Here is a 24,735-nt window from a genome sequence, read left to right on the forward strand (position 1 = left end):
TCGCGGCGACGTGCGCAGGCGCAGTCTGCGCGGGGCTTGCGGACGGCTGCGGAGAGCGGACATGTCGGGCGTCCGGGCGGTGTCGCGGCTGCTGCGCGCCCGGCGCTTGGCGCTGAGCTCCGGGGTGAGTCGGCGCCGTGCGTGGATAGGCGGGCGGGGCGGACGCCGGGCCCGGGCCCCAGCCCGCGGCGGGGCGGGCTGAGGAGGGCCCGCCGGACTCCGCGCCCGCCGGCCGGGCTGCGGCGCGGTGAAGGTCACGGCCCAGGACGCCGGGCCTCGGCGGGCCGGGGCTGGGGTCCGAGCCGAGCCCGGCGCTGGGTTCGGGTCTTCCCTCTGGGGTTCGTGCGCTGACCCTGCGCACTGACCGCAAAGCCACAGGGGCGGGCGCGGGACGCGCGTGCTTTCCTGAGTCCTGGCTGCTGGACCGTGTCCCATGCACTCCTGGCAGGTCTTCAGAGTCGACCCTTTAGGGTTCTGTTGAAGCACTGGACTTAGAGGGTTTAGTTATTTGGCGTTTTTACGTGAACTCGCCCAACCACCTAATTAGTAATTTAATTACAAAGTAAAGGACTTAATGGGAACCAAGGCTTTTAACAACGTTGATTTATGCTTGTAATTGTACCCACAATTTTCTCCTTTTTAAAATACAAGAATTAAAAGTTATGTTAAATGTGAGAAGGTTTAGTCAGACATCCCACCAACCTTTTAAATGCTGGTGCTTTGAGACCCCAGATCTGGGGCTCAAAGACAGTGGTAGCAGGGGACCCCAAGCAGGAAATGGTCGGTAGGGTGCTTTTAGTCAGCCCAGCATGAGCAGACTTGTAAGTGGGCCCTCTTGTCCGGTGAGAGGAGATTGGAGAAGAGCTGACACGTCTGTCTTGACACAGACTGCACCCAGTGTTCCATGTTGCAGCCTGGGAGCTCCCCTCACCCACACCCGCCCTTTGTCAGTTTATGAGAATGTTGATCTAGGCTGGCCTAGAAGGAATTCAGCTCTGAGCTTTTAGCTGAGAGTGAGAGTGCAGTTTGAAGCAGGACTGGTTGGAGTGTAAGCCTCTCCTTTCCTATTGGCTTGGTTGAGCTAGCTGTTAGCTGCCAGCAATTCACTTCATTATCTCCTTGAATCCTCACCACCAACCCGGGCTCAGGTGCTTGTGAACATGGTGGCAAGCTAGCGTTTGCAGAACTGAACCACGGGTCAGGTCTACCAAAGAGATGGGCTTGAGTTTTTAAAGCCTCTTTATCTTGGTTAAGATAGCTGTGGAAATTGTTTCCATCTGTGGAAATGAATTCTGTCCCCAAGCTGTGTTTATTAGAGTTTAAGATTGGTGAGAACAAAAGCATCAAGTTAGCAGAAGGAAAAAAAGAAAGAAATTCTTATCTCCAGCTGAGGAATGTTCGCAGAGCGTTGTTGATGAGGGTAATTTGAATAAAGTCCACAGAAATTTTTTCTATATCTCATTTTGTTCAATTTTGTGGTGTTTCCATGTCATTTTATATTTATAACTGCTTTCCAGTTAAAAAGCTATCCAACCTATCTTGACTTTGTCTTTTTTGATTGTCCCAATGCACTGACAAAATTTGCAAACTATTCCAAAGTTGTTAAACCAAAAGGAAAAGTAAAACCAAGGACCTTAAATAGTAGTTGGCTAACTTCTCATTTCAGATGAGATTTTTCAATTTTCAATAAAATATTGTTCTAGAGTAAGCCAATTTCTTTTCTTTGTGTCATTCTGAATATGTTTTAACGGTGTATCTAGATTTACAGTATTTAGGCCACTGTAATAACCTTTTGTTTTGCTTCTTGGGACATTACAATGCCACTAGCATTCAGTTCTGCATTCCATGTGATGTTTTTCCTGGTTGACTTGAAAAATTGTGGCTTGATTTGGGTACATAACCTGTATATTCATCTTAGTTTGGAGTCCCAGAGATTTTTCCCAAGGATCCCTAGTTAGTGGGGAAGTACAGGAGTCAGACCCAGTCCAGACCTCCTGTGTGCTGCAGAGACTTGGTTTCTCTGTGGGGTTAGTGAGGATTTTGTGAGGTAACATGAGAAAGTTTTGTGTGGTGCTCCTCCTCTGTGCAGGGCTCACAGCCTGTGCTTAGTAACTGTGTGAACTTTATTTTAAACATCCCTATTTTTAGAATCTTTAAATTTTTAGTGAAAATAATTACACATAGTAGTTAAAAAAAAAAAAGTCTGTGAGTACAGAAGGCTTTATACATGAAAAGGGCTAAGGCCACCTCCCTCCCCAGACTTGTTCCCCAGGGAAGCAGTGCTGAATTGTGTTGGTGTTGCCCTCAACTGTTTAACCTCCATTTCTCTAGCTAGTATGCAAGTGCATTTTTATCCATTTTAGACACTGGTTTTTGCTGGTGAGTGAGGTTTTCGTTCACTTAACCCTTCCTACTGCCCACATCCTCAGTTCTCTCTAATGTAGTTATGCAACCTCTCAGATCCTTTATTGGCTACTTTTGTAATTGTATAGGTTGTACTTACAAATTACCTCCTTGTTTGTGATTCATAGGTGTATTTTATTAGATGAGGACTCCCCACTTTGCAAGATGAGGATATCAGTGTCTCTACTCTTCGCGCTTTTTTCTCCCTTTTTCCTCCTAATTCAATTACCTGTACTTTTATGCTATTAAGAGCTCTGTGTTCTTTCAATTCTACCTTAGGTAGATTTCCACATTATTTTTCATGTTACCATCTTGAAAAATGTTTGATAGTTTCTCTTCAAAAAACATTAGACTAATAAGTGACACAAAATGAGTTTTATCTAAAGACAGATGTTGGATTTAAATTGGACTCTCCAAATTCTAAAATTTTTCCCCAAATTGGTTTTAGATGCAAAGAAGTATTGCCATTTTCCGCAGAGAGATAACGTGATAATTTGTTCAAGATTTCTTTACAGTAACTGCCACTTTTTAAGTTAGCTGTGTGTGTGGTATTTGTGTCTCTCTTTATTCAACATGAACATTCTGGAAAGAAGAAATAAATACCTAGGGAATCTGTTTCTACTTTAATTTTCTTTGGTGTCACAAAGTGTGTCTTTCTTATTGGTGCTATTACTTATGTTTATATTGTACTTTATGAAGTTTTCAAGAAAAATTGTATTAAAATTCTTTCAGTGACTTAGTTTTTTTTAAAATATGGTTTTACCATATTTTATAATATTTAAAAATTAGAATAAAGCTGAAGAGTTTGTTCTTTTTAATTCATATCTGAAAGAAAAAAATTAAATTGGTTTTGTTGGTAAAAACAAATGTACTTAACATTGCTATTAGAGAATCAAGGATATCTCTCTTAACAGTTCAGATCTACTTAGAAGTCCAAAGAACTACGTTGTGATTGGAGCCATTAAAATAAACTCAAACATCTGTGTCAGCCACCACTCGGCCTCAGGGTTAGAGGGGCTGCCTCTGCCCCTCCTCACAGTGGCCAGGTCCTCCATCCCTGCCTGAGTCCTACATCTTGTCAGGATGTCTGTCCAGTTTAAAACACTCTGTTGAAGTTCATTTTTTGTTGGAAATTCTCCCTGTGACCCCAGCTTGCTTGTCCTGTAGTCATATCTGAAGGCATCTCCCATATCCCCTCTTGTCATTGTCGAATGTACTTATTTCCCAGAACTGTTCTGTCAGTAGTCTGCAGTCAGCAGAAGGGAAAGACGTACTTTCTAAATTGCTGACATTCTTAGCGCATGAAGAATGTTGCCTCTCATGCTGGGCTGCGTTGGGGAAATGGTTACAGGATGGGGCATTGAAGATGGGACTTGGAGAGTTGCAGAGGTTGGCCAGGGACAGGTGTCCAGGTGTCCAGGCAGAGGGCAGCGTAGGTCAGATGAGGGGTGTGGCTGAGCCTAGTGCCCACGTGGAGAGTGGTGAGGCAGGATGGGGAACATCCCTGGGCCTGCGTCTTCACATCTGCAATGAAGGGATGGTACCACTGGTGCCTCAGTGCCACCATGAGGAACAGAGCCTGCTCTGGAGCCTCCACCCCAATGCACTGCTGTATGCTGGTCCCAGGTCCCAGTGAGCTGCAAACCTCCTGGGGCACCAGTGTGAAGAGGGCTGTGATGGGTCCAGGAAAAGCACCTCACTGTTTGCAAAACTCCCACTTAGGCAGTAATACAGACATCCTTCCCATTCTCCACTAAATACCATGATTTGAGAAACTAACGTGAAAGTGTGCCTTTTTCGTTTCCCGAGTCAGTGAGCATCCTGTCTGGAAATATGCTTCATCTGGAAGGGCCTTGCCAGAGTGCTGGGTCCTCGCCTCCTGGGCCTACCTTTGCCTTACCCTTCAGGGTTAAGTGGAAGGTTCCAGGTGAGGTTTCTGGGTGAAGGGGAGCACCTAGGTGCATAGAAGGGTAATGACTTAGAAGGGAAGTTTTAATTACAAGACACTGAACTCTCGCCATCTGTGTTTCAGCAGCAGCCAGCAGCATTGCAGACAGGAGCCCGCAGTTTCCACTTCACCATTGATGGCACTAAGAGGTCGTCTGCCAAAGTTTCAGATGCAGTAAGTTCATGGCTCTTTGTTCCGTTATAAGTGATTTCTTGACTTCGTGGAGTGATGTTGCCAGTTTTTAATATATGTGAGTAATACACAGGTCTTACTTGAAATAAAAAATTCTCACTCTAATAATGCTTAAATTGTTTTTAATGTACAAATACTTAATTTTAGTACTAATATAAACATAGGTGTTAACATTTTTGCTGTAGCTTTTATATATCTATAAACCAGGTTAAACTTTAAATCAAGTAAACAGAATGATGAAACAGACGTCAGATGAGTGGCATTTACTGGGGTAGATGGTGGCAGCCATGCTGCTCAGCTGAGCAATGTGTAGCCCCTTCGGCTCTTGAGTTCACTGGGCCCATCTGCTCTCTGTTGGAGGAACTGAAGTTTGCTTATGAGTTCTTTTCTCACAGTCTCACGATCATTACTAAATGCTAGTTGGCACCTTCTCAGACGTAAACACAAAGTGGATCTGGAGTAGCCTTGTGTCCTGGGATCCTGGGTGGTCACCCAGGTGAACTGGGCTCTGCTTACCTAAGTGAAGACAACACTTCAGCATTTTCATGAGCAACTTGTGAATCACAGGCTGAGAATCATGGTCTGTACTACATTGTAAGTTTAGATTTGTATAAGCATATGTATCTGGGTACAAACATAAAAAGAGAAGACAAGTGAAAATGATAATTGGAAAGAAAACCCATAGTTGAAACTGGTATTTTGACTTGTGGTGTTGCTTTCTTTGTGTCTGGTTGCTTGCCCTGGGTTTTTGGCATTTCAGCTAATGGTGAGTGTCCTAGCCCCATGTGATGGGCTCTCTGCTGCTGATAGCTGTTTGGCGGCCCCGTTCAGGGTGAGGGTGAGGGTGTGCCCGCTGCCCACCTGCTGTGATGGCTGTGCTGTGCTCGGTGTTCGGGCCCAGCACCAGGCAGGGCCCTCTGGGCGTGGCAGTTGCCCTTGTGTTACTTCTTTCCCTTCAGGCTCTATCACCGCAGCCACAGTCTCTGTCTGGCCTTGTTGCACCAGTGACTGACAGGTCGATTTTTCTTTTCCAGATTTCTACCCAGTACCCAGTAGTGGATCATGAATTTGATGCAGTGGTGGTCGGCGCTGGAGGGGCAGGCCTACGAGCTGCATTTGGTCTTTCTGAGGCAGGGTTTAACACGGCCTGTGTTACGAAGCTCTTTCCTACCAGGTCACACACTGTCGCAGCCCAGGTAGGAGGAGGGCTCACTCCGTGCCTTCAGTGTCTGCGCGGCGGCACTGCATGGATGGCACTCTGCCAGAGCAGCCTTCACCGCAGGCCACTCTCACCGTGCTCCCTCTGCTCCTGGCACTCACTCGCCAGGTCTTGGGGTCTCTGTCCACACTGCCCCCAGCCCACTGCCAGCAGCCTTTTTGTCACATATTTCTGCTCCAGTCACACCCCTGGTGCCTGCCCCCCTTGTGGTGTGATTTCCTTCCTTGCACCTCCCCGATCTGAACCAGCTTGCTATGGACTTGGTCCCCAGCTGCCAGAACCCTCAGGGCAGCTCTCCAGGGTGGGCCTCCAGGGTACTGCTGGCGAGCTTTCATGGTGGCACAAAGGTGCAGCACAGAAAATGGTGGCCCTTGATGCTCTGAATTGAGGGAAGGAGTGAAGGCATGATGGGAAATCATGTGGTGATTTTATCATTTTGTTTTCTTACTCTAGACACATTAGACAGTGCCTGGCGAGTGTACAGGTCATGTTCTGAAATCACGTTTGCCGTCTTTTCTTGTATTTGAACGCGTCTCCTTGTGGAGACAACAGAGGGTGCGGTGACTTTCTGGGAATGAGTGAAAGCCTCCTAGCCATTACATCTGGAGCAGCTGTGTTCAGGGCGCAGCAGCATTCTTCAGGCACTTAGCTGCCCAGATACTTGTGGTGAAAAGCTCTGCTTTTTAAACTGAAGAATAAGTAATATATATCTTTGGGGAATTCATTGTCTGGAAGGAAAAAGGGACATAAACAGGTAATTTGGAATGATATTGCAAAATAATACAGCTTTCAGGTAGTGCAATATTAATAAAATAAAAAGAATGAGAAAAGGTGGCTTAACTTGAGTGCTGGTTCTTGAGAAAAGGTTTGAATGGTGGAAGGATGGCAGCATTTATGCAGGTGCCCGGGCCACATGTTTCTGCATTATTTTAAACCAGCTGTCTACTTCTGCTGCTCTGGAACTGAAGATTTTCATCAGGATTGTGTTTGGGTTTGCAGTTGGAGGCGGGAGGGAGGAAGTAACTTGATGGCTCCTGTAGTGTGTCTGTGCTAGGTTCCTTGCTCTGTGCCAGTGCGAAAAGATAACATGGGGAATGAGGCAGCGCTCAGGGCAAGGTTCTGCTTGACTCAGAAGTTCTGAGTGAATAACAATTGGGAAAAAGTGGGAAGTTAGAAAACATGCCTCTACTTGAGAAAAAGAGATAGAGGAGTAACTTGGTTTTAAGGTGTGGGGGGGGTGGGTAATGTTTGTCCCTTTGTCCCTGTTCTGTGATCTGTGTGACTGAGGGATGTGTAGTGGGGGTCGGTGGGGAGGCACAGCAGAAGGAAGCGGGGGTTTAGGGAGAGTGGCTCTGAGCCCTTGGCAGGAGGCACTTCTGTCTTTAACACATGCCTGTAATACCCTTGGGAACGCTTGTCACAACATTATTGGGTACAGGTGACGAGTCTGTTCTACATGTGGGCTTGGGAGTAGGAAGTCTTGTCTGAGGAATCTTGGCGACCCTCCAGGAGCTCCCCAAGGAGCTGAGCACCACATCCTACTACAGATGAGGCACCGAGGCTGGGGGCTTCCAGAGCTGGGCCCTGTCTCTAGGTTGGCAGGGAGGGGGCGCCCGTTGGAGTCTGCCAGGTCATGAGATCTCTTTCCTGAGCCTGGACCCAGGGCAGAAGGTGGTAGGGAGGTGGGCCTGGAAGGTGCTGCTGGGTTCCTGTGAGGCTCACGGCGGCTCCTTCCTCCAGGGGGGCATCAACGCTGCACTGGGGAACATGGAGGAGGACAACTGGAGGTGGCACTTCTATGACACTGTGAAGGGCTCCGACTGGCTGGGGGACCAGGATGCCATCCACTACATGACGGAGCAGGCCCCCGCCTCCGTGGTGGAGGTAAGGTCTCGCTGCTGTCCAATGCCCAAGGGATCGTGGTGGGAGCAGTCAGCCGGAGGGATGGCGGTGAGCTGCTGTCATGGGAAATCTTTCTTGGTGCTGACGTCTTCATAGAATGTGTTCATCTTGGGTCTGCAGATTAGTGTTGAAGTCCTAGTGTAACTTAGCCATGAGTGTCTTGACCCCTTTAAGATACTAGGTGTTTGTTTCTGTGTTTCTCAGCTGGAGAACTATGGCATGCCGTTCAGCAGAACCGAGGATGGGAGAATCTACCAGCGCGCCTTTGGAGGACAGAGCCTGAAGTTCGGGAAAGGCGGGCAGGCCCATCGGTGCTGCTGTGTGGCTGACCGCACTGGCCACTCACTGCTGCACACGTTGTATGGAAGGGTGAGGAGCCCTGGGTGCTCAGGGGGGGAGACATGGCCAGGCCAGGCCCGTGGTGACAGGCTGGAAGCGGGCCACCCTGGGGATGGGTCAGCCTGTCAGCCCACGGATCACTTAAAAAGTAGCAGAGTAACTTTGTCATTGTTAACTTGGAAGTATCTGTTTTAGAAAATTCAATTGATAATCATTCATACCAGGTTTGAACTTGGGGTCTGTCACACTGAAAGTGTGAGAACAGAGTAAGTATTTTGAGGCTCTTTTCCCACCTCCGAGTTCCTCAGCTGATTGATTTGTTTTAATATTTAACTGTTAATACTGGCCTGTGACTTGAGGGACAGTAGTCACTGGTTAATCAGGGCCAGCTTTGCTAAATAATCAATATTCTGAATAATACTGCTTTAGCACAGTTAGACAGTCCTGAATTCTCATTCTCCAGCCAGGACAGATCATTGATTTGCAAGTGCTGAGACACTGGCCTCCATGGCTGAGTGTTGGCAGTTGTGTAGCAGGATCTGCCCGTCCCTGGGAATCATGTGTCACTTGTAGGGCTGGTGGCTTGACGGCCGCCCTGTCCATTAAACTGGGGCTGTCAGATCCTGAGCCTGGTGCCAGGGCATTGTTCAGGTTGACCCTCCTGCTGTGTGGAGATGAGCTCAATGTTTTGTTTCCTTGGCCTAAGTGGCCACGTGGCAGCACACCTCCATGGTACAGGCCGGTCCAAGTCGAGGCCCTGTGGTCTGAGGGGAGCTCAGTGCTGCAGGTGGCGCCGCTCCGGGTTGTGTAGAGCTGAGAGCTATGTCCATGTTGCGGCATCCTTTTCTGGGGTGCATCGTTTGTGTGGCAGCACTGTCACATGATGGCTTTGGCACGGTCATCCATGGGCTGCCGTCTGCACCTCTTTCCAGCCTGGTGTTCCCTGAGGGTTTGCCTGCACCAGATCCAGTCTTTAGCCTGTTGGCTTTGACAATGTGATTGCAAATGCCGGATCCCTTTATTTCTCCCCCTTTCCCAGTCTCTGCGATATGATACCAGCTATTTTGTGGAGTATTTTGCCTTGGATCTCCTGATGGAAGATGGGGAGTGTCGTGGAGTTACTGCCCTGTGCATAGAGGATGGGTCCATCCACCGCATCAGAGCAAAGAACACTGTTGTGGCCACGGGGTAGGGATCTACTTTTGCTGTGTTTAGTTTCTTCACTGTGGTGAAATAGAGGCATCACGGGGTCCTGGCTGAGGCGCAGGCTGCGACTTTACCCAGGGAAGGCAGTCGCTTTGCCAGCCCAGGGGCGACACCAGCACTTGCCTTAGGTGGCAGGCAGGTGTCCTCAGCTCACAGCTGGGGGGACCCTTGAGGAAATAGGCCTGGAGGGTCATGTGATGTTTTCTAGAATAACATCTTTTTTGCTTTAATGGATGTTGTGTTTATACTGATTTCTGGGTAGATAAGTGGTGTTCATTCACATGAGGGAAGTAAGTAAATTCCATCTCATATGCGATTAGTCTGTTGTTTTAACCCTTTTAAGTAGTGAACTCTTAAGTGGTTTTTAATTTCATCAGGAAAGTAACATTAGCTTATCAGGGAAATTCACACAGCATGAAAGTGCCCTAAAGTACAGTGACAGCGCCGCCTCTGCCCCAGGCTCCCTTCCGGCACCCTGGCACCCTGTGCGGTCGGCACCCACAGAGGCGCTGCCTGGGCTGCTCCGTCTGCCCAGGGCCGTGAGAAGGGAGGTCCTGACTGGACGCTGGTGCAGTCAGCTCTGCCGGTCCATCTGTTTTCCAGAGGCTACGGGCGCACCTACTTCAGCTGCACGTCTGCCCACACCAGCACCGGGGATGGCACTGCCATGATCACCAGGGCAGGCCTTCCCTGCCAGGACCTGGAGTTCGTTCAGTTCCACCCCACAGGTAGGGCAGGTCAGGGCTCTCTGTCCTTGGAGCACTGAGTGCCTGCGGGAGCTCCTCTGTGGTTCGTGCAATGCTGCTTTCTGGATCTCAGACCCTGATTGAGACTTGCTCAAGGAGGCTCGGCCCTGTTTCCCCCAAGGCAGTGGAGGTCACCGTTTTACCTCTGCACCCTGTCTTGGCGCACTTACCCAGCCAGGAAGCGGTGGTTGTCCAGTGTCGTCCTCCTCTGCTAGGGGGCGGGGATGGGTCTGCCTCGTGTGTCCTGCGTCCCTCGGTGCCCAGCCCGTGGTCAGACCTCAGGCAGTAGAGAATGGTGCAGACTGCAGTTTGCAGAAGGGTGTCCGTCAGGCTGCTGCAGGGAGAGTGTGATGGGGGTCCCTGAGCTGTGGACGAGTGCGGGGACCAGCATGCATGGGAGGGGAGGCTGAGGGGGTGGTTGGCAAATCCTGTCCTGAGCTTTCTGGGTTTTCTGACCTGTCAGCGGAGGAGCTGCCACTGCGCCAAGGAACCAGGTCTGTTTTTCTCTCTGCTCCATCAGTATGTTCTTTCTGAACCCTGGCAGAGATAAGAAGTAAAAAATGTATTATGTGGTCATTTTATTGCTATTTTTAACTAACAAAATGTCTGAGGCTTCTGAGTTCTCTTTATAGTTAGAACTCCAATTCTTTTGCTTCCTTTTCAACATGTGAGAAGTAAACCACTGGAAAAAATACCATCGAAACCAGGAAAACTGGAAGATGAGATGCAGGAATTTGCATCTTATTCTAAAAGCACAGTGATCTTTTGTGCACTGCTTAATGTGCCAGCCCTTCCAGCTGCACTGATGGATGTGTTAACATCCTGCACTGGGCGTCCTTGTCCTCGTTATACTGGGCGACAGTCCAGATAGGGCACAACTCCCCCCCACCCCCACCCATTGGCAGACGTGGATTTGGGCTCTGCCCTTCCCAGTGTCGTTTTGGTGGGCTCATCTCTGAAGATGGGAGCCACCCTGCTGGGACCGTTGTGAGGTGTAGCTCTCACACAGTAGGTGCTGCCTCGTCATCTTGTTACTTTAGAGGCCAGCTTTCCAAGATCCTTAGTCACCACAGTTCCGTGGTGCAAAAGGATGTTCACAAATTAACACAAAAGCTGAGGTATTTAACATACACTTAGTCGTGTTGAGAGTTTAGAACACAGCTGTAATTGGGGTATCGGGCAGAGCTGTGTTGTCTATGCAGCCGACCTTTCTGCGACTTGGTCGTTGCTTGTCGTTGCCAAAGCGTCATGAGTGTCATGCCCTTTGTACACCCTTTCCTCTCTCCCCCCAAATGTTCTCTCTCCCCCCAAAATGTCTTGGGGAAAATATTTGCATTTGAGATGTAGACCCAGCGATTGTCGGGTCATAAATGTTTGATCAGCTCGTTCCTTGCAGGCATATACGGTGCTGGCTGTCTCATCACGGAAGGGTGTCGCGGAGAGGGCGGCATCCTCATTAACAGTCAAGGCGAAAGGTTCATGGAGCGGTACGCCCCTGTCGCAAAGGACCTGGCATCCAGGGACGTTGTGTCCCGGTCCATGACTCTGGAAATCCGTGAAGGAAGGTCTGTCCCCAGAGGGCGTGCACCCCCTGCCCTGATAGCTGTGGTTCGTGTCTGCCTGTCAGCGTGAGCTGGGTGGCTTCTGTGTGAGTGTCGGCCCCCCGCCCGCCCCAGAGCACGTGTGTACTTACCTCTGACTGCCTGGCAGTTTATGATCTCTCTCTGCGTTTTGAGACATCTGGCCAGTTTGCTGTAAGTCTTTCTCAAATCCGTGGAACATAGTTTGTGTGAGTGAGTGTGTGACAGGGGCAGACACTTAGTTGGGGGCAAAGACATACCCCCAACCTGAGGTTAGTGTGTGAGCCTCAAACAGCATGTTGATTTAACCCCCAGACAGTTGGGGCCCTCAGGGTGGGTGGGCTGTTCTTCAGTAAAGCAGCCTGAGGCGTCAGTGCTCTGCACTGTGCCCACTGGTTAAATGCCTGGGGATGTGGCCTCTAGAGGTTTGACATTTGTGCACAAGGAGTGAGAAGTCCGATGGCTCCTTGGAGCTTTGGCGTGAAAGGATGTTGTAATGCACTCACCAAGGAGAGCGTGGCAAGTTGTGACCTCCCGACACTTGGGTGGGCTGTTTAGGGCAGGCTGTCCATGGTGTTCACGGCTGCGTCCAGCACCTGGAGTCCACCCTGGTATGTGATGGGAGCCGAGAAGAGGTGCCATGTAAAGGTGGCCTTGGTGAAGAGGACATTTTCTCCGGGACCAAAGAACATGGAGCCTCCTGGATTGCTACTCCTGGCCTCATGCTGTGATGTCCTTTATCCCCAGAGGCTGTGGCCCCGAGAAGGACCACGTCTACCTGCAGCTGCATCACCTGCCCCCAGAGCAGCTGGCGATGCGCCTGCCAGGCATCTCAGAGACGGCCATGATCTTCGCAGGCGTGGATGTCACCAAGGAGCCAATCCCCGTGCTCCCCACTGTGCACTATAACATGGGCGGCATCCCCACGAACTACAAGGGGCAGGTGATGGCCAAGAGTCCCCTGCAGGCCCTCGCAGATGCCTTCCCGCAGGGTCCTGGGTGGTTGGGCGGGGGCTGTGGTCGCAGTCTAATTTCTGCATTCATTTCTTAATTAACTGTGAACAGTTTATAATCTCTGCTTAGTCACAGACACAAGGTCACGTGCAGTTTTTCCAGTGTGTAGTTACATTTTCCTGCGTGGTTGCATGTTGTGAATGGTGAACTGTGTGCTCCTTACAGTCAATACCTTTGTGTGGCCTGTGGTTCACAAAGAGCTTTCTTGCTGTTTTGCTTGAGGTGGGAGGGAATTGCTGGAGGGGTCTGAATCACCGCCCCAGGCATCTGCCTCCAGCTAATTATTCCTCCACCCGCCGTGCACCCCTCCTCTGAGTCCACAGTGGGGGTGTGGACCTCTGACCTTGGCTCAGGGTGGGAGGAGGCTGGACGATGCCGGTAGGGTTCCCTGCAGGTGGTGCAGGCCCAGTCTTGACCTCCTCTCCTTTCTCCCACCCCTCGTAGGGAGGGGCATGCAGACCACGCTCCATAACCTTAGTCTTCCGCAGGTTCTGAAGCATGTGAACGGCCAAGATCAGATCGTGCCAGGCCTGTACGCGTGTGGGGAGGCCGCCTGCGCCTCTGTGCATGGCGCCAACCGTCTGGGGGCCAACTCACTCCTAGACCTGGTGGTCTTTGGCCGAGCGTGCGCCCTGAGCATCGCAGAGTCCTGCAGACCCGGTATGTGCTGCCTCCAGTAGCCTGGCTGTTCCAGGAGGCAAGAGGTTACAGTCTCGACTGTGATTGGAAATCTGCTTTGTGGTCATACAGTGTGGGTCTGGATTTTTCCCCTGGAATTGAGGAAACAGGGATTCCGAGACTTTTGTGGTGATAGACTTGAGACTAGACACAGGCTGTGTGGGGCAGTTAGGAGAGTAACCACTTTTTTTAGTCAGATTTTTTTGCAGTCATTATTACCTGCTCAGGAAAGTCACTACTGGAAAATTGTTATTTCGAGGGGGTTTATCACGTTACTTGCCTGGTATGAATTACCTCCAAAGAAATGTTTTCAATGGTAGGTATAAATGAATGTACTTACAGAAAGTTAGTAAAATAATAAAAAAAGAATAATCTGTTAGAAGAAAAGGGATGGGTTAATGCAAACAGTAGAAGCCTGGGTCACGGCTCTGCCTTTTCTCTGAGGGAGTGGACTCCGTCAGTGATTCTCTTCTTGTGGTAACTAAATAATTTGCCAATGAAAAAAATACTACGTGTTGGTCTGACGCCAACCCTGGTGCTCACTGCTGTAGTCTCTCAGAGCAGAGCAGGAAATTAGACGTTCCCTTTCATTGACAGTGAGAAAAAGGAAGTTCTGTAAGAATGTTTTATACTTTTCTATCTGAAAAACCAATGCACACTTTAAAAAATTTTATGGAACTCAGCAGTAAAAAGGAGCAAACTACCCACACGTGCAGTAACACGGATGCATCTCCCATGTGCCAGGCGGTGTGATCCCGAATCAGGAGGCCACACATGTGTGGCTCTGTCTGTGTGGCGTCCTGGAGAAGGGGAGCAAGGGCAGGAGCCAGGGGGCAGTCAGCAGGGCTGGGGCTGCGTGTGGTGGGGCTTATGCAGCTCTGCTTGTCAGAACCAGCAAACTGCTCTAAAAGTGATACCATGCTTTAGTTACACTTTAATTTTTAAAAAGAAAAAAAGGAAAGGAAAAATGTTTGTACCACAAATTTTCCGAAAATATGCGTATTTTAAACATTAAGATGCATAAACTGTGTTCTGTGCTCTGATGTTGGCGGTTACGAGAGTCTAGATGTGCGTTAAAATTTATGGAACTGTGCACCTAAGGAAAAACTCAGTTTTATGGAATATTCATTTTTAAAACATTAAAAATAAGAGCTCAGGCACGGCTTGGCCTTGGAGGCCTTTGTTTCACACTGACATGTTTTCTTCTGTAAAAAATAAATCTAAAAACATGCCATCCCAAAGAAAGTTTAAAACCCTCGAAACGTTTATCCTTTTAGAAAGGCGAGAATAGCAAACCTGGAGGTTTGGGTAAGAGCTGGTTCAGGGCCAGGATCAGCAGGAGGCTGTTAAACACCTCCAGCCAGTGAACCCCCCACTCCCCCACCTCCAAGTCTGAGAACTGCTGTTCTGGATAATAGAGCCGTGGTGTAAGGGCTGTTTGCATAAATCTAACTTTTTGCCTTAGGAGATGGTTTCTGTTTTGCTTATTCAGAGGTTACCTATTGGACACCTACTTTTTGCCAGAAATTTTGTCTTTTTGTTTACTTTTTGGTCCCAGGTTAGTAGATACTTTCTCAGGAATAGGCTGATCCAGTGGAGGGTTAGCTCAGGTTATGTGTACATTTTCCAGATTCCCTGGAAGGGTGTAATACACATTTGATGTCATGGAAAATCCATCTGGGTTTTCTCAGTGTTTTACAGAGGTTAAATTCTGGCTTTTTTTTTTTTTCTTTAAGGAGATAGGGTTCCCTCGATTAAACCAAATGCTGGGGAAGAATCTGTCATGAATCTTGACAAATTGAGATTTGCTAATGGAAGCATAAGAACATCGGAACTGCGACTCAACATGCAGAAGGTAGGAGCCTGGACACTCTGGTGCGGCTCAGGCCTGAGCAAGAGAGAAGTGCGTGTGTTCCGCACTGAAGGCTGGGGGTGGCAGCTCTGGTGTCAGCACTCAGTCTCCTCTCAGATGCACCCAGGTGCTCGGTTCAGCTGCCCTCCTCACACCACCTCTGGCCATCATTCTGTGTCCCAGCCTGAGAAGGGACAGGGGAAAGTCCGGGAAGCTCGGTTCCCAGCTGGGAGCGTCCCCAAGCACAGCGTGTCTCATCTCTGAGGAGCTATCCAGCAGCTCTGGAACTGTCCTCAGACTGGGCCTGTGGATGCCTCTGAATAAATTCAAGGGGTAGCGTGGGAATGTGCAGAGGCCGTGTCTGTACACTGAGTTACTGCCTCCTAGGTCAGCACGTGTGATGGGGCGACCTGTGTTCTGACCACATGTGATCATGGGGCCAGTCTCAGTTTTAGTTCATTTCAACTTAAGCATACATACCTGTGGTTAGTGGCTACTGCACCAGGTAACAGGTTTAGGTTAATTGAAAACATGTAAATCAGCTAGGAATCAATAAAGTTCTTTTAATATAGGGATTCTTGGTCTGTGAATGAGGTATCTGTCCACCTGAAATTATTTACAAGGATTTCTGTGTGGGGTTTTTTTCTGGAAAGAAGCCCCTCACTTTAGTTTCATTCTGAAAGGGTTCCAGTGGCCCCGACACACAGACACCGAAAGGGAAAAGGTGCTTCAGGCTATTCTCGTAGGGCTGTGTGGTTCTGTCTTCAGATGAGGCTGGGCTTCGGAGAGGCCTCATGCGATGTAAGGAAGGTAGCAGGAGTAAAGCAACAGAAGCCTGGGTAAAGGGAGTCGAAAGGTGCAAACCTCCAGACAAATGTAACTGCATCCTGGGGATGTCAGGTGACTAGAGTGAATGTCACCGTACTGTGCATTTGGAATTTGCTTAGAGGGTACATTTTTAAAGTTCTCATGAACAAGCAAACTTCGTTTTAAAATTCAGAGTAACAAACTCATAGTCTGAATTTCCTAGATTTTCTATTTACATAAATATTTTACAGAAAATGAAATGCATCAAAAAAAACACTAAAGGTTACAGGTTCCTGGCATGGCTTTTCCTGATACTTTGTGTTGCAGTCGATGCAGAGCCACGCTGCAGTGTTCCGTGTGGGGAGCGTGCTGCAGGAGGGCTGTGAGAAGATCAGCCAGCTCTACCGCGACCTGCAGCACCTGAGGACGTTTGACCGGGGTGAGCGTCCCGGACCCTGTTCATACTCGCCCTGCTGCATGTGCATGGCGGGCTGCTGTCAGGCCTGGCTCGTCCCATTTAGCTGAGTGAGCCCTGGCTGGACCCTGTTGTCTGACGGGTGCCTTGTGTCCATAGGAATGGTTTGGAACACTGACCTGGTGGAGACCCTGGAGCTGCAGAACCTGATGCTCTGTGCCCTGCAGACCATTTACGGAGCAGAGGCCCGGAAGGAGTCACGGGGCGCTCATGCCAGGGAGGATTTCAAGGTGCGCCGTCATGTGCACCCCTGTCCCCCCAAATTTGTCGCTCAGCCCCTGACCCTGCACTCTGCGTTTCATTTCTCTGCACTTTCTCTGCTTTTCCCAAGAGTAAATTGAGAAGAATGCTTTTTCTCTTCTGATGACTCAGTTCAGTGCTAGTGTGACCTTTTTCTTGCTCTGGATGGGTGTCTGCTGCTGCCGACGGTGGTGTCCCCAAGCCTCACTAGAGCAGGTGTTAGTGCACAGCAGATGCTGTTGCCTGAACATGCTCACGTGCTGACTAGAAACGATGAGTAAATCATTGGTTCACACCTGCCCTCTGGTTTGGGAGAGGGATTATAGAGCCTCATCTTGGGTCACTGTTTTTTTTAATGAACTGATTTTTATGCAGAGCTCACATGTCAGATTCTGCAGAAAAGAGCTCTCGGCATGGGGTAATGGAAGAGGGTGTTCGGGGGCCGGTTGGGTTAAGGATGGAGCACATTTGCTGGACCTTAGCTCCTTTCCCTACAATGGACACACAGGCTTTGGTCCAGGACAGTGTTTGGGTGGCCCAGCTGGAGGCCAAGCAGGAAGAACTAGGTTTTGATCCCCTGTGAGACTTAGTGATCCCGTGCTGATTGGGGCGGGATTAGGTTTGCCGTGTGCGCAGTTAGAGGAGGAGGTTAGTGAGCACACCCGTCTGCACAAAGGACAGAAGCCTCTCCCCAAGGCCTGGGGTTGGTGGTTCATGTGGCTGAGACGTGACAGCGGACATGCAAGGGGAACGTGCTTGCCCTGGGAGGGCTCGTCCCCCACAGGCACAGGTGTAGAGTAGGCAAGTGTGCCCCGCGCCGCGTGGTAAGATTAGCCAAGGGGGTGGGTGTTTTGGGTTTCATGTGAAGAGGCTCGTGTGTCTTATCTGTTACCATGAGTGAGCAAGGTATTCTTTACTAGTGTTCAGCTTCTCTTTAAAAGTTTTTGAAAAATTTAATGTGAATGCCAAAACTACATAAAAATAAAAAGGTCTTAAAGAAAAGTTGAACTCTCCAAGAGTACAGAGCAAAAAGACAGGAAAAATATTTGCACTTTTTAGTGTATAAAAGACCAATTTAATTGCAACATCTGTCCAGTAGCCATAGACAGAAAACGCAGAAGCGGGTTTCTGCTCCTCGCTGTGCTGCAGGCCTGCGGCACAGCTGTGTGGCTCGGAGGCCTGACCTGTTGGAAATGGAGTGAATGAGGGGTGGGGGCCCCAGGCTGGGCCAGCACAGAGGGAGGGGCTTGTCAGTGTGTCTGGAGGACCGACAGCTCATCAGAAAGGGCCCATCGGTAGGTCTACAACACTGACCGCTGGCCAAAGGATCCCAAGTCTCGTTCCCATCCCTGCGTGTGGTGCTGGGCGACATGTTCTTGCTGTGTAGTCTTCCAGGTCAGACCTGCACACGCAGTTTCAGTGGGAACTGTAGCAGGGACGCAGGTTGGAAACGGACCGGGAAGGTCCTGGCTCTCTGAACAAGGTCTGCGTTGGCGGTGGGGCCCCGCCTGCTGAGTGGGGTCTGGAGGATTGACGTCAGATCTCTCTGATGAGTTTGCCATGTTTTCTGGTTTTACTGCTCTGCAGAGGAATGAGTTTGGACATGATGGCGGGTTGCGTTCTCTGAAATGAACTTACTTTCTCTGCGGCCTTAGGAGCGGGTTGATGAGTATGATTACTCCAAGCCCATCCAGGGGCAGCAGCAGAAGCCGTTTGAGCAGCACTGGAGGAAGCACACGCTTTCCTACGTTGACATCAAGACAGGGAAGGTACGTGTTGTGCGGTTGAGCATTTGGTGAACTGGGAGAAGCAGCGTGGATTTAAATGGACTGTTGGCAGATTTGAGTCACCACAGAAGACACTATCAGTCAGGCTTCTGCCTGGAAACAGAGCCCAGCACAGGTGGTCAGAAGGGTGCTCCCACAGCACTGGTGCTGGGCAGGTAAGCGCCCGAGGCCTGTAGTAGGGGCAGAGGTGGTGGTTCTGAGCCTGGTGGAGAGGAACAGACAGGAGGACCCCCTCCCCTCCTGTCCCTTTGGCAGGCCACCTGGAAGCAGCCTCAGGGGAGCCCAGGCGATGCCGTGCAGCCTTAGCTTCCCCTGGGCAGGAAGGGGCGGGGCGCCAGGGTCTGGAGACAACCAGCCCAGATGCAATGGCCCTCAGTCGGTCTTCATCAAAGCATAACACATCCTTTTGGCATTTCTGCTAGGCATTAAGATTCAGAAATAATTACAGTATTAAGTGTTTATGCCCTTAAGCTTTTCAGAACTTGTAAAGGATAGTCTTAATCTTTTTTGGGATCTACAGCAGTTACCTTGTGCCGTGTCCTCATCACTTCCACAGAGTGCCTGGTGTGTATTTAATCAGGCGGCGATAATTTTCTTAATTTTTCATGTGGGCTGTTTTCTGGCAGTGTCTAGAGTCAGAGTTCCCTCTTAGTACAAGCCAATTTTTGTAACATTGGGTTTTTTTTCTGATTGTAAAAAATATATGCTCAGCTTAGAAAATATAGATAGAAAGAATAAAGTTAACGTTTCTAAGCTCACCAGAGATATGCTTTATTATCATTTTGAAATATTTTCTTCAAATTTTGTGTGTATATAAACTTTGATTTAGAAGTAGAAAAAACTGCAGACAGTTTACACAGACTCACAGGATGACAGTGGACATGGGGCTCCCTACTTTTTGAGCATTTTCCGTGTCAATGTCAGAGCATTGGCAGCTCGGTGCACTGTAATTATAGTTGATGTAGCCACCACGTGGATTCATAGTCCTGAGTTTGTGGTTGAGAAACACTTCAGTGAATGCCTTTGTGTTTAAGTTCCTGAAGGCTTGTCTGCAAATCTGCTTTTATGGTTGATTTTCCTCAGGCACACAAGGGAGTGTGCTGTTTGTGCATTTTTGTGCGCTGACTCACCACCAACTCTTCTTCTGTAGGTCTCGCTGGAATACAGACCTGTCATCGACAGAACGTTGAACGAGGCTGACTGCGCCACTGTTCCCCCAGCCATCCGCTCCTACTGAGGAGACTGGAGTACCCCGCTCTTGTAATTATGTGTAACAGCTCACACCCGTGTTCGTGTCGTGACCGCCGCCTTCAGCTGAGGACGCATCCGAGGGAGATTGCCTGCAGTGACCAACAGCCAGGAGTGTTCCACTTGTCTTTATCCCTGCTTCATTCTTGGAAAGTAATCAAACTGGGCATGATTCTTAAATGAAGCGAAAGTTACAAACTTGCTTTTACTTCCAAGCTCATTTATAATCTTATACTGTTTGACTTGAGGCATATTGTTGACCTGAAATATGTGCCTGTCTTTTTATTCTGTCACATCAAAGTCAAGAAATTTTGTTGTAATATATGTTTGAGTTAGAAATGAATTTGGGTGCCTGACAGCAAATGCAGAAAACAGACATTTCCTCCTTGTTCTTAGCATATGGTTTGATAGGTGAACATGTGTCCTGAAGTATTTAAATGACCAAATACTAATGGAAGCTGATGTGGCTGTGAATGGATTTCTTCCTTTTCCCACTTCTGTGCAGATGCCGCTTGGGCCACCTTCTAGGTTCTTGTCTTGGGGCAGTTTTTGTAGAATCCAGTCCTAGGCAGTCAGGTTCATTTGTTTCAGATTCTATTCTTCAAGTTTAAAGATTACCTTTAAGATTTTCAGTTTGTAAATATGTAAAGTGTTTACATGATTCCAAGGCCCGTGTGTTCAGAGCTCACCTCCTTAGTTGTCCCCCCTGCTCCCTACTCCCCTCCATGGCCCCCACTGTGTTTTTTCTTTCTAGTTAGTGTCCTGAGGAAGAAGAAAGGAAATACATGTTTGTATTAATTAGTAAACTGCTCTGCCCCTTGCCTGCACATTCGGGGTCCTTCCTCGTCAGCCGACCTTCCTCCCTCCTCCTTTTGGCTGCTTCGTGCTCCACTGCACGAGTGTTCTGTCCTCTAGCGGGACGTTTGTTGCCTCAGTGAGTAACTGTGTGGAGTCGTTTTCTTTGCCAGTTTCTCAGAGGGGGAGTCCTAGAAGTAGGATCCCTGGGTCAGAGGGCAAGTACACTTGTTTTGTGAGATGCTGCAGAATTCTCTTCTGTAGGGGCTGTGAAATTCTGCATTGCCACCAGTAGTGCCCGAGTCCCTGTTTCCCACAGCTCTGCAGAGAAAGTATGGTGGTAAACTTCTACCATCCAAACTGTAAAGATTACATCTGATTGAAATAGGTTGAATATATTAAAAACTGAATTCATAATGGTAATTTTAAAAAACCAGAACCAAATAAGAATATAATGAATGACTCTTGGAAGTAACTAGGGCACTGACTGCTAACACTGACAATGGACAATTAAAGGAAAATGATGAAATGACTATCCTGCCTTTTCTCTACAAATTGCAATTCATGATAACCTAGTTGATTAGGGAACTTCACAGAGGGCTTCCTGAGATAGATGAGTGGCACCATTCGGCAGTCCGGGTGCACTTGACTGTATCAGCATCACCTTGTTAGAAAATTCCCATCCCCACTCCACTCCAGAGCTGATTCTGTAGGTCCTGGGGTTGGGCCTGAGAATCTGCATTTCTAACATGTCCAGGGACCACACTTTGAAAACTACTTGCATGGAGTGATGTGGTCCGACAAAACGAATGAAGTAATTTCCAGGAGAATATAACAGGCAGAAGGACTGCTGACCACCTCAGACCGCTTCATCCCAGCCAGGAGATATAATGAAGTTTATACCAAAGTGCTTTGTAAACAAGGTGGAAGTGTTACTGCGGGCATTCGAGCAACATTTAAGTGTTAGGACAAGAAATTTAAAGCCAGCACAGGTACCCCTGAGGCATGACAGGATGGTAACAGGAGGGCTGATTCGGTTGCAAAGAAATAACTGATGGGGTGGTTTCCTTATCTCATCTGCTACTTCTGAACCAAAAACAAACTTTCAAACTATTTTCATGAATATTCTGGGACCAAGAAAACCACTGGGAAATGGGTTGTCTGGAAATGTAAGTTTCTACGGGCTCCACGAGGTAAGGAACCACGGGACAGAACATTTCGTACTAGAAATGTTTGTAAAATGTGTGTTCAGGGTTTTAGAGGAACCCATGTGTTTTGGGGGAATTGATGCACCAGGGAAGTAAAAAAGGGAAAAAAAGGTGTTCCAGCTAAAAAGAAAATTTCATTCTGCCCGGAGAGATGTGGGTAATTTCTAGTGTGGGTCAAAAGAATCAAAAAGGTAAGCTACATAGTAAAATACTCAGACCTGCACTGTTCATAGCAACAGCCACTTGGCTATTTATATTTAAGTTCACTAAAATTATGTAAAATTCCATTCTCCTGTCACCTGGATCCATTTCAAGTGCTTGGTAGCCATGTGTGGCTGGTGGCCATCACACTGGATGGCAGATACAGCAATTCCATCATTGCAGTAAGTTTCAGGGGCCAATGCTAGTGAAGACTTTGGTCATACCTTCTTTTACCTAGCATCGTGTGTTCCATAAATTGACCACTGCTCAGTAAGAAGCCAGAGTTAAATACAAACTGGAAAGTCATTCACTTTCGTATTGAATTCTGACAAGAATATTTGCTGAAAAGGAAGGAGAGAGCAGGACACAGGCTGTGCCCTGCATTCCGTGCCAAAGGCTGTCAGCAGGGAAGTGACTGGAAAAGGAAAGGTCTCCAGCGTGCAGTTGCCATAGTGGTCCTGCTGAGAAGATAAACACAAGTAATGAACCCGAGTGTCTTGTGAGAAAAGCTGTTGAGGTAGATGATACAAGATGTGTCTGTTGAGTGTGTGCGTTGACACACGTGTACGTAGGACAGAATGAGGGCATATAACCTACTTGGTCATCCATTTATTTCATGTGTTTATTGAGAGCTTACTATATGCTGAAGACCGATGAACAAGATAGTGGACTGAAAACTGTTAGGAATACTAGCACCTTATGTTTAGAGCCAATGTTTAGAAAAATTCTAAGGATGATAAAAGAGGCATTTTTTCCAATTAGCTCGGAGAAATTAGACCAAAGGAATGACTGGCCCAATATTAGGGAAGAAAGCCATGTCTTCCTGTTCACTTCTCTTCACCCAGAGACATCATCTAAACAGAAGGCTTAGAACAGATCTGGTTAGGAGGGAATTGAATCCCAAGATAGGCGAGGAGATAGTGGCAAGCACATCAATACTTTACTGACTGGTCTGCAGAGCCAGGGGCGGGAGATTGTCTGCCTCTTTCTGTTGGCAGAAGGTGGGTACTGCTCCTGCTGTACATCTTGGCAAGGTGGTGTTGGCGCTCCAGGTGACACCCCCCCCCCAAATGGATGGCAGCAGTCTGTGGCCAGGACTGTGGGTTAAGTACTGCACTAGGGCATAGCACAGGTGCCACGACCCATGTGCGTGCCTCGATTAGCCTCACAGAGCTTCAGCTCTTGGCCATCAGGGCTGAGGTGAAGGGAGGGACTAGGGCTGCCTAGTTGGCGAACGCGCCAGGCCAGTCTCTGATGAATCCTAGGCTCATTTGTACATATATATGGGTATGCATTGAGGGGTATGATTTTTTTCGTTTAAATCTTCATTTCCTAAATTAATCTCCCTTTTAAGAATAAGCCTTGCCACCGCTGAGGTGGCACAGAAAAGGCACAGACAGACCTGGACTAGAATCTCTTCTGCCTCCGACCTTAGGCCAGCACATTTTTCTTGCCAGTAAAATGGGGGCCTTGATACCTTGCCACAAGGTGCTGGGATGAGGATGACAGGAATATTTAAACATGAAGGTAGATTCAGTAAAAGTGCTTCTTTTGCATGAAGTATTTCCCATCTCTAGACCTACACAGAAAGTGGAATGGAGCACTTCTGGGCCCCACAGACGGTGCTGGCTGTGGCAATCTAGGCTGGAATCTTGGCTGAGGATTGGTGGAGCCCATGACACCGTCTGGAGAGGGAGGCCGAGGCCAAGGCCAGCTGAAGTCGCTGAGAAGTTTCTTGCTGAAGTTACACAGTACTGGAGAACTTACAAATTCGATCACAAAATCGTACGTATTTATTTTGTGGAGTCCTAGAGAACAAAAAAGGAGCCAGAGATGGGAGATATAAAAAAATAGATTTCAGAAACTACAAAGAGCTGTGGAAAATTGTAGCTAGGGTTAGTCAACAAGTGATGTGAATGTTTTATGAGGATAAAACTAGAAACCACTTGAATTCATTAAGTGATTTAAAAAGCCACATTGTTGAAGAGGCTTGTAGAGTAAATGATCTGTGTGAATGTCGAAGTTAGAGTATCTTAATCTCTTTGAAGAGTTAAAAAAAACTCTCCAGCATATGGTCTGGTGGGTAAAAGAGAGAAAAGGGACGGAAAACAATACAGCTGGAGAATGACAAGGGGTCAGACACGGAGCCAGAGCCCTGAATAATGGAGTCATGTCCAGGAAAAGTCTCGAGCGCCTCCTCGGTGCTCGACTCCTCAAGCTGTAAGCAGCGGAGGAGGATGAAACACGTCAGCGTGATCTGGAGCAAGAACTCAAACCCCTGAGAGGCTAGAAGGCTAGAAGCTGATACTGGGCTTCCCTGCGCGGGGTGCGCTGCGGCTCAGCGGGGGCCCAGACGCAGGCGGCAGCGTCTCCCACTGGCCGCCTACCACTGCCTGCAGGGGACATCTGGGTCTGGCCACAGGGAGGACGCACTTGCAGGCAGAGCCGGCGGGAAGTGGGCGCTGTCAGATACCGGCGGCGGCGTTGTGCGCTCCCGAGAAGCTGGGGGGCAAGGACGCCGAGACGCGCAGTGGGGTGGGAGGGGCGGGAAGTCCAGAAAAGCACCGGAAGGTTGGGAGCGCTCTTCCCCTCGACCACAGTCCTTCCATGACCTCTACTTGGTGCAAAATGGACCATGCTCTAGGGAGCTATCTCCACCCTGCATGTCCCCTCTGCACTGCCGGGGAAGCGGCTCCCGACGCGCGTCCGCGACCCTGGGGGCAGCCTGGCCTCGGCCACCAGCTCAGCAGCGCCCCAGGTACCGAGACACGCCCGCCGGACGCGCGGGCGTTGCCCGGCAACGGGCCGCGATGGGATTGGCCCCGCCCGCTACCGTGACCGCCCCGGAAGTGGCGTAGGCGCCGGGGCCCGCCCCCAGCCCTGCCCCGGCCGAGG

At 48.9% G+C, this 24,735-nt stretch overlaps 1 protein-coding gene across 2 annotated transcripts; it reads left to right on the forward strand.

Moving 5' to 3' along the window:
• The first annotated feature begins 10 nt into the window (after positions 1-10).
• SDHA (succinate dehydrogenase complex flavoprotein subunit A) lies at positions 11-20,964 on the forward strand. Of its 2 annotated transcripts, none has more exons than XM_031442370.2 (15): positions 11-124; positions 4,439-4,525; positions 5,578-5,739; positions 7,503-7,646; positions 7,869-8,033; positions 9,043-9,191; positions 9,813-9,937; positions 11,352-11,520; positions 12,283-12,478; positions 13,038-13,209; positions 14,964-15,082; positions 16,214-16,325; positions 16,461-16,591; positions 18,257-18,370; positions 19,539-20,964. In XM_031442370.2, exons 1-15 carry the CDS (start codon positions 62-64, stop codon positions 19,623-19,625), a joined length of 1,995 nt encoding a protein of 664 aa, XP_031298230.2. In that variant the 5' UTR covers positions 11-61; the 3' UTR covers positions 19,626-20,964. The 2 variants fall into 2 exon arrangements, with proteins under 2 accessions (XP_031298230.2, XP_031298228.2); XM_031442368.2 differs by having other exon boundaries at positions 15-124; positions 4,436-4,525.
• Positions 20,965-24,735: the final 3,771 nt, after the last annotated feature.

The sequence above is a fragment of the Camelus dromedarius genome, chromosome 3 (genome assembly GCF_036321535.1).
Source record: "Camelus dromedarius isolate mCamDro1 chromosome 3, mCamDro1.pat, whole genome shotgun sequence".
NCBI lineage: Eukaryota > Metazoa > Chordata > Mammalia > Artiodactyla > Camelidae > Camelus > Camelus dromedarius.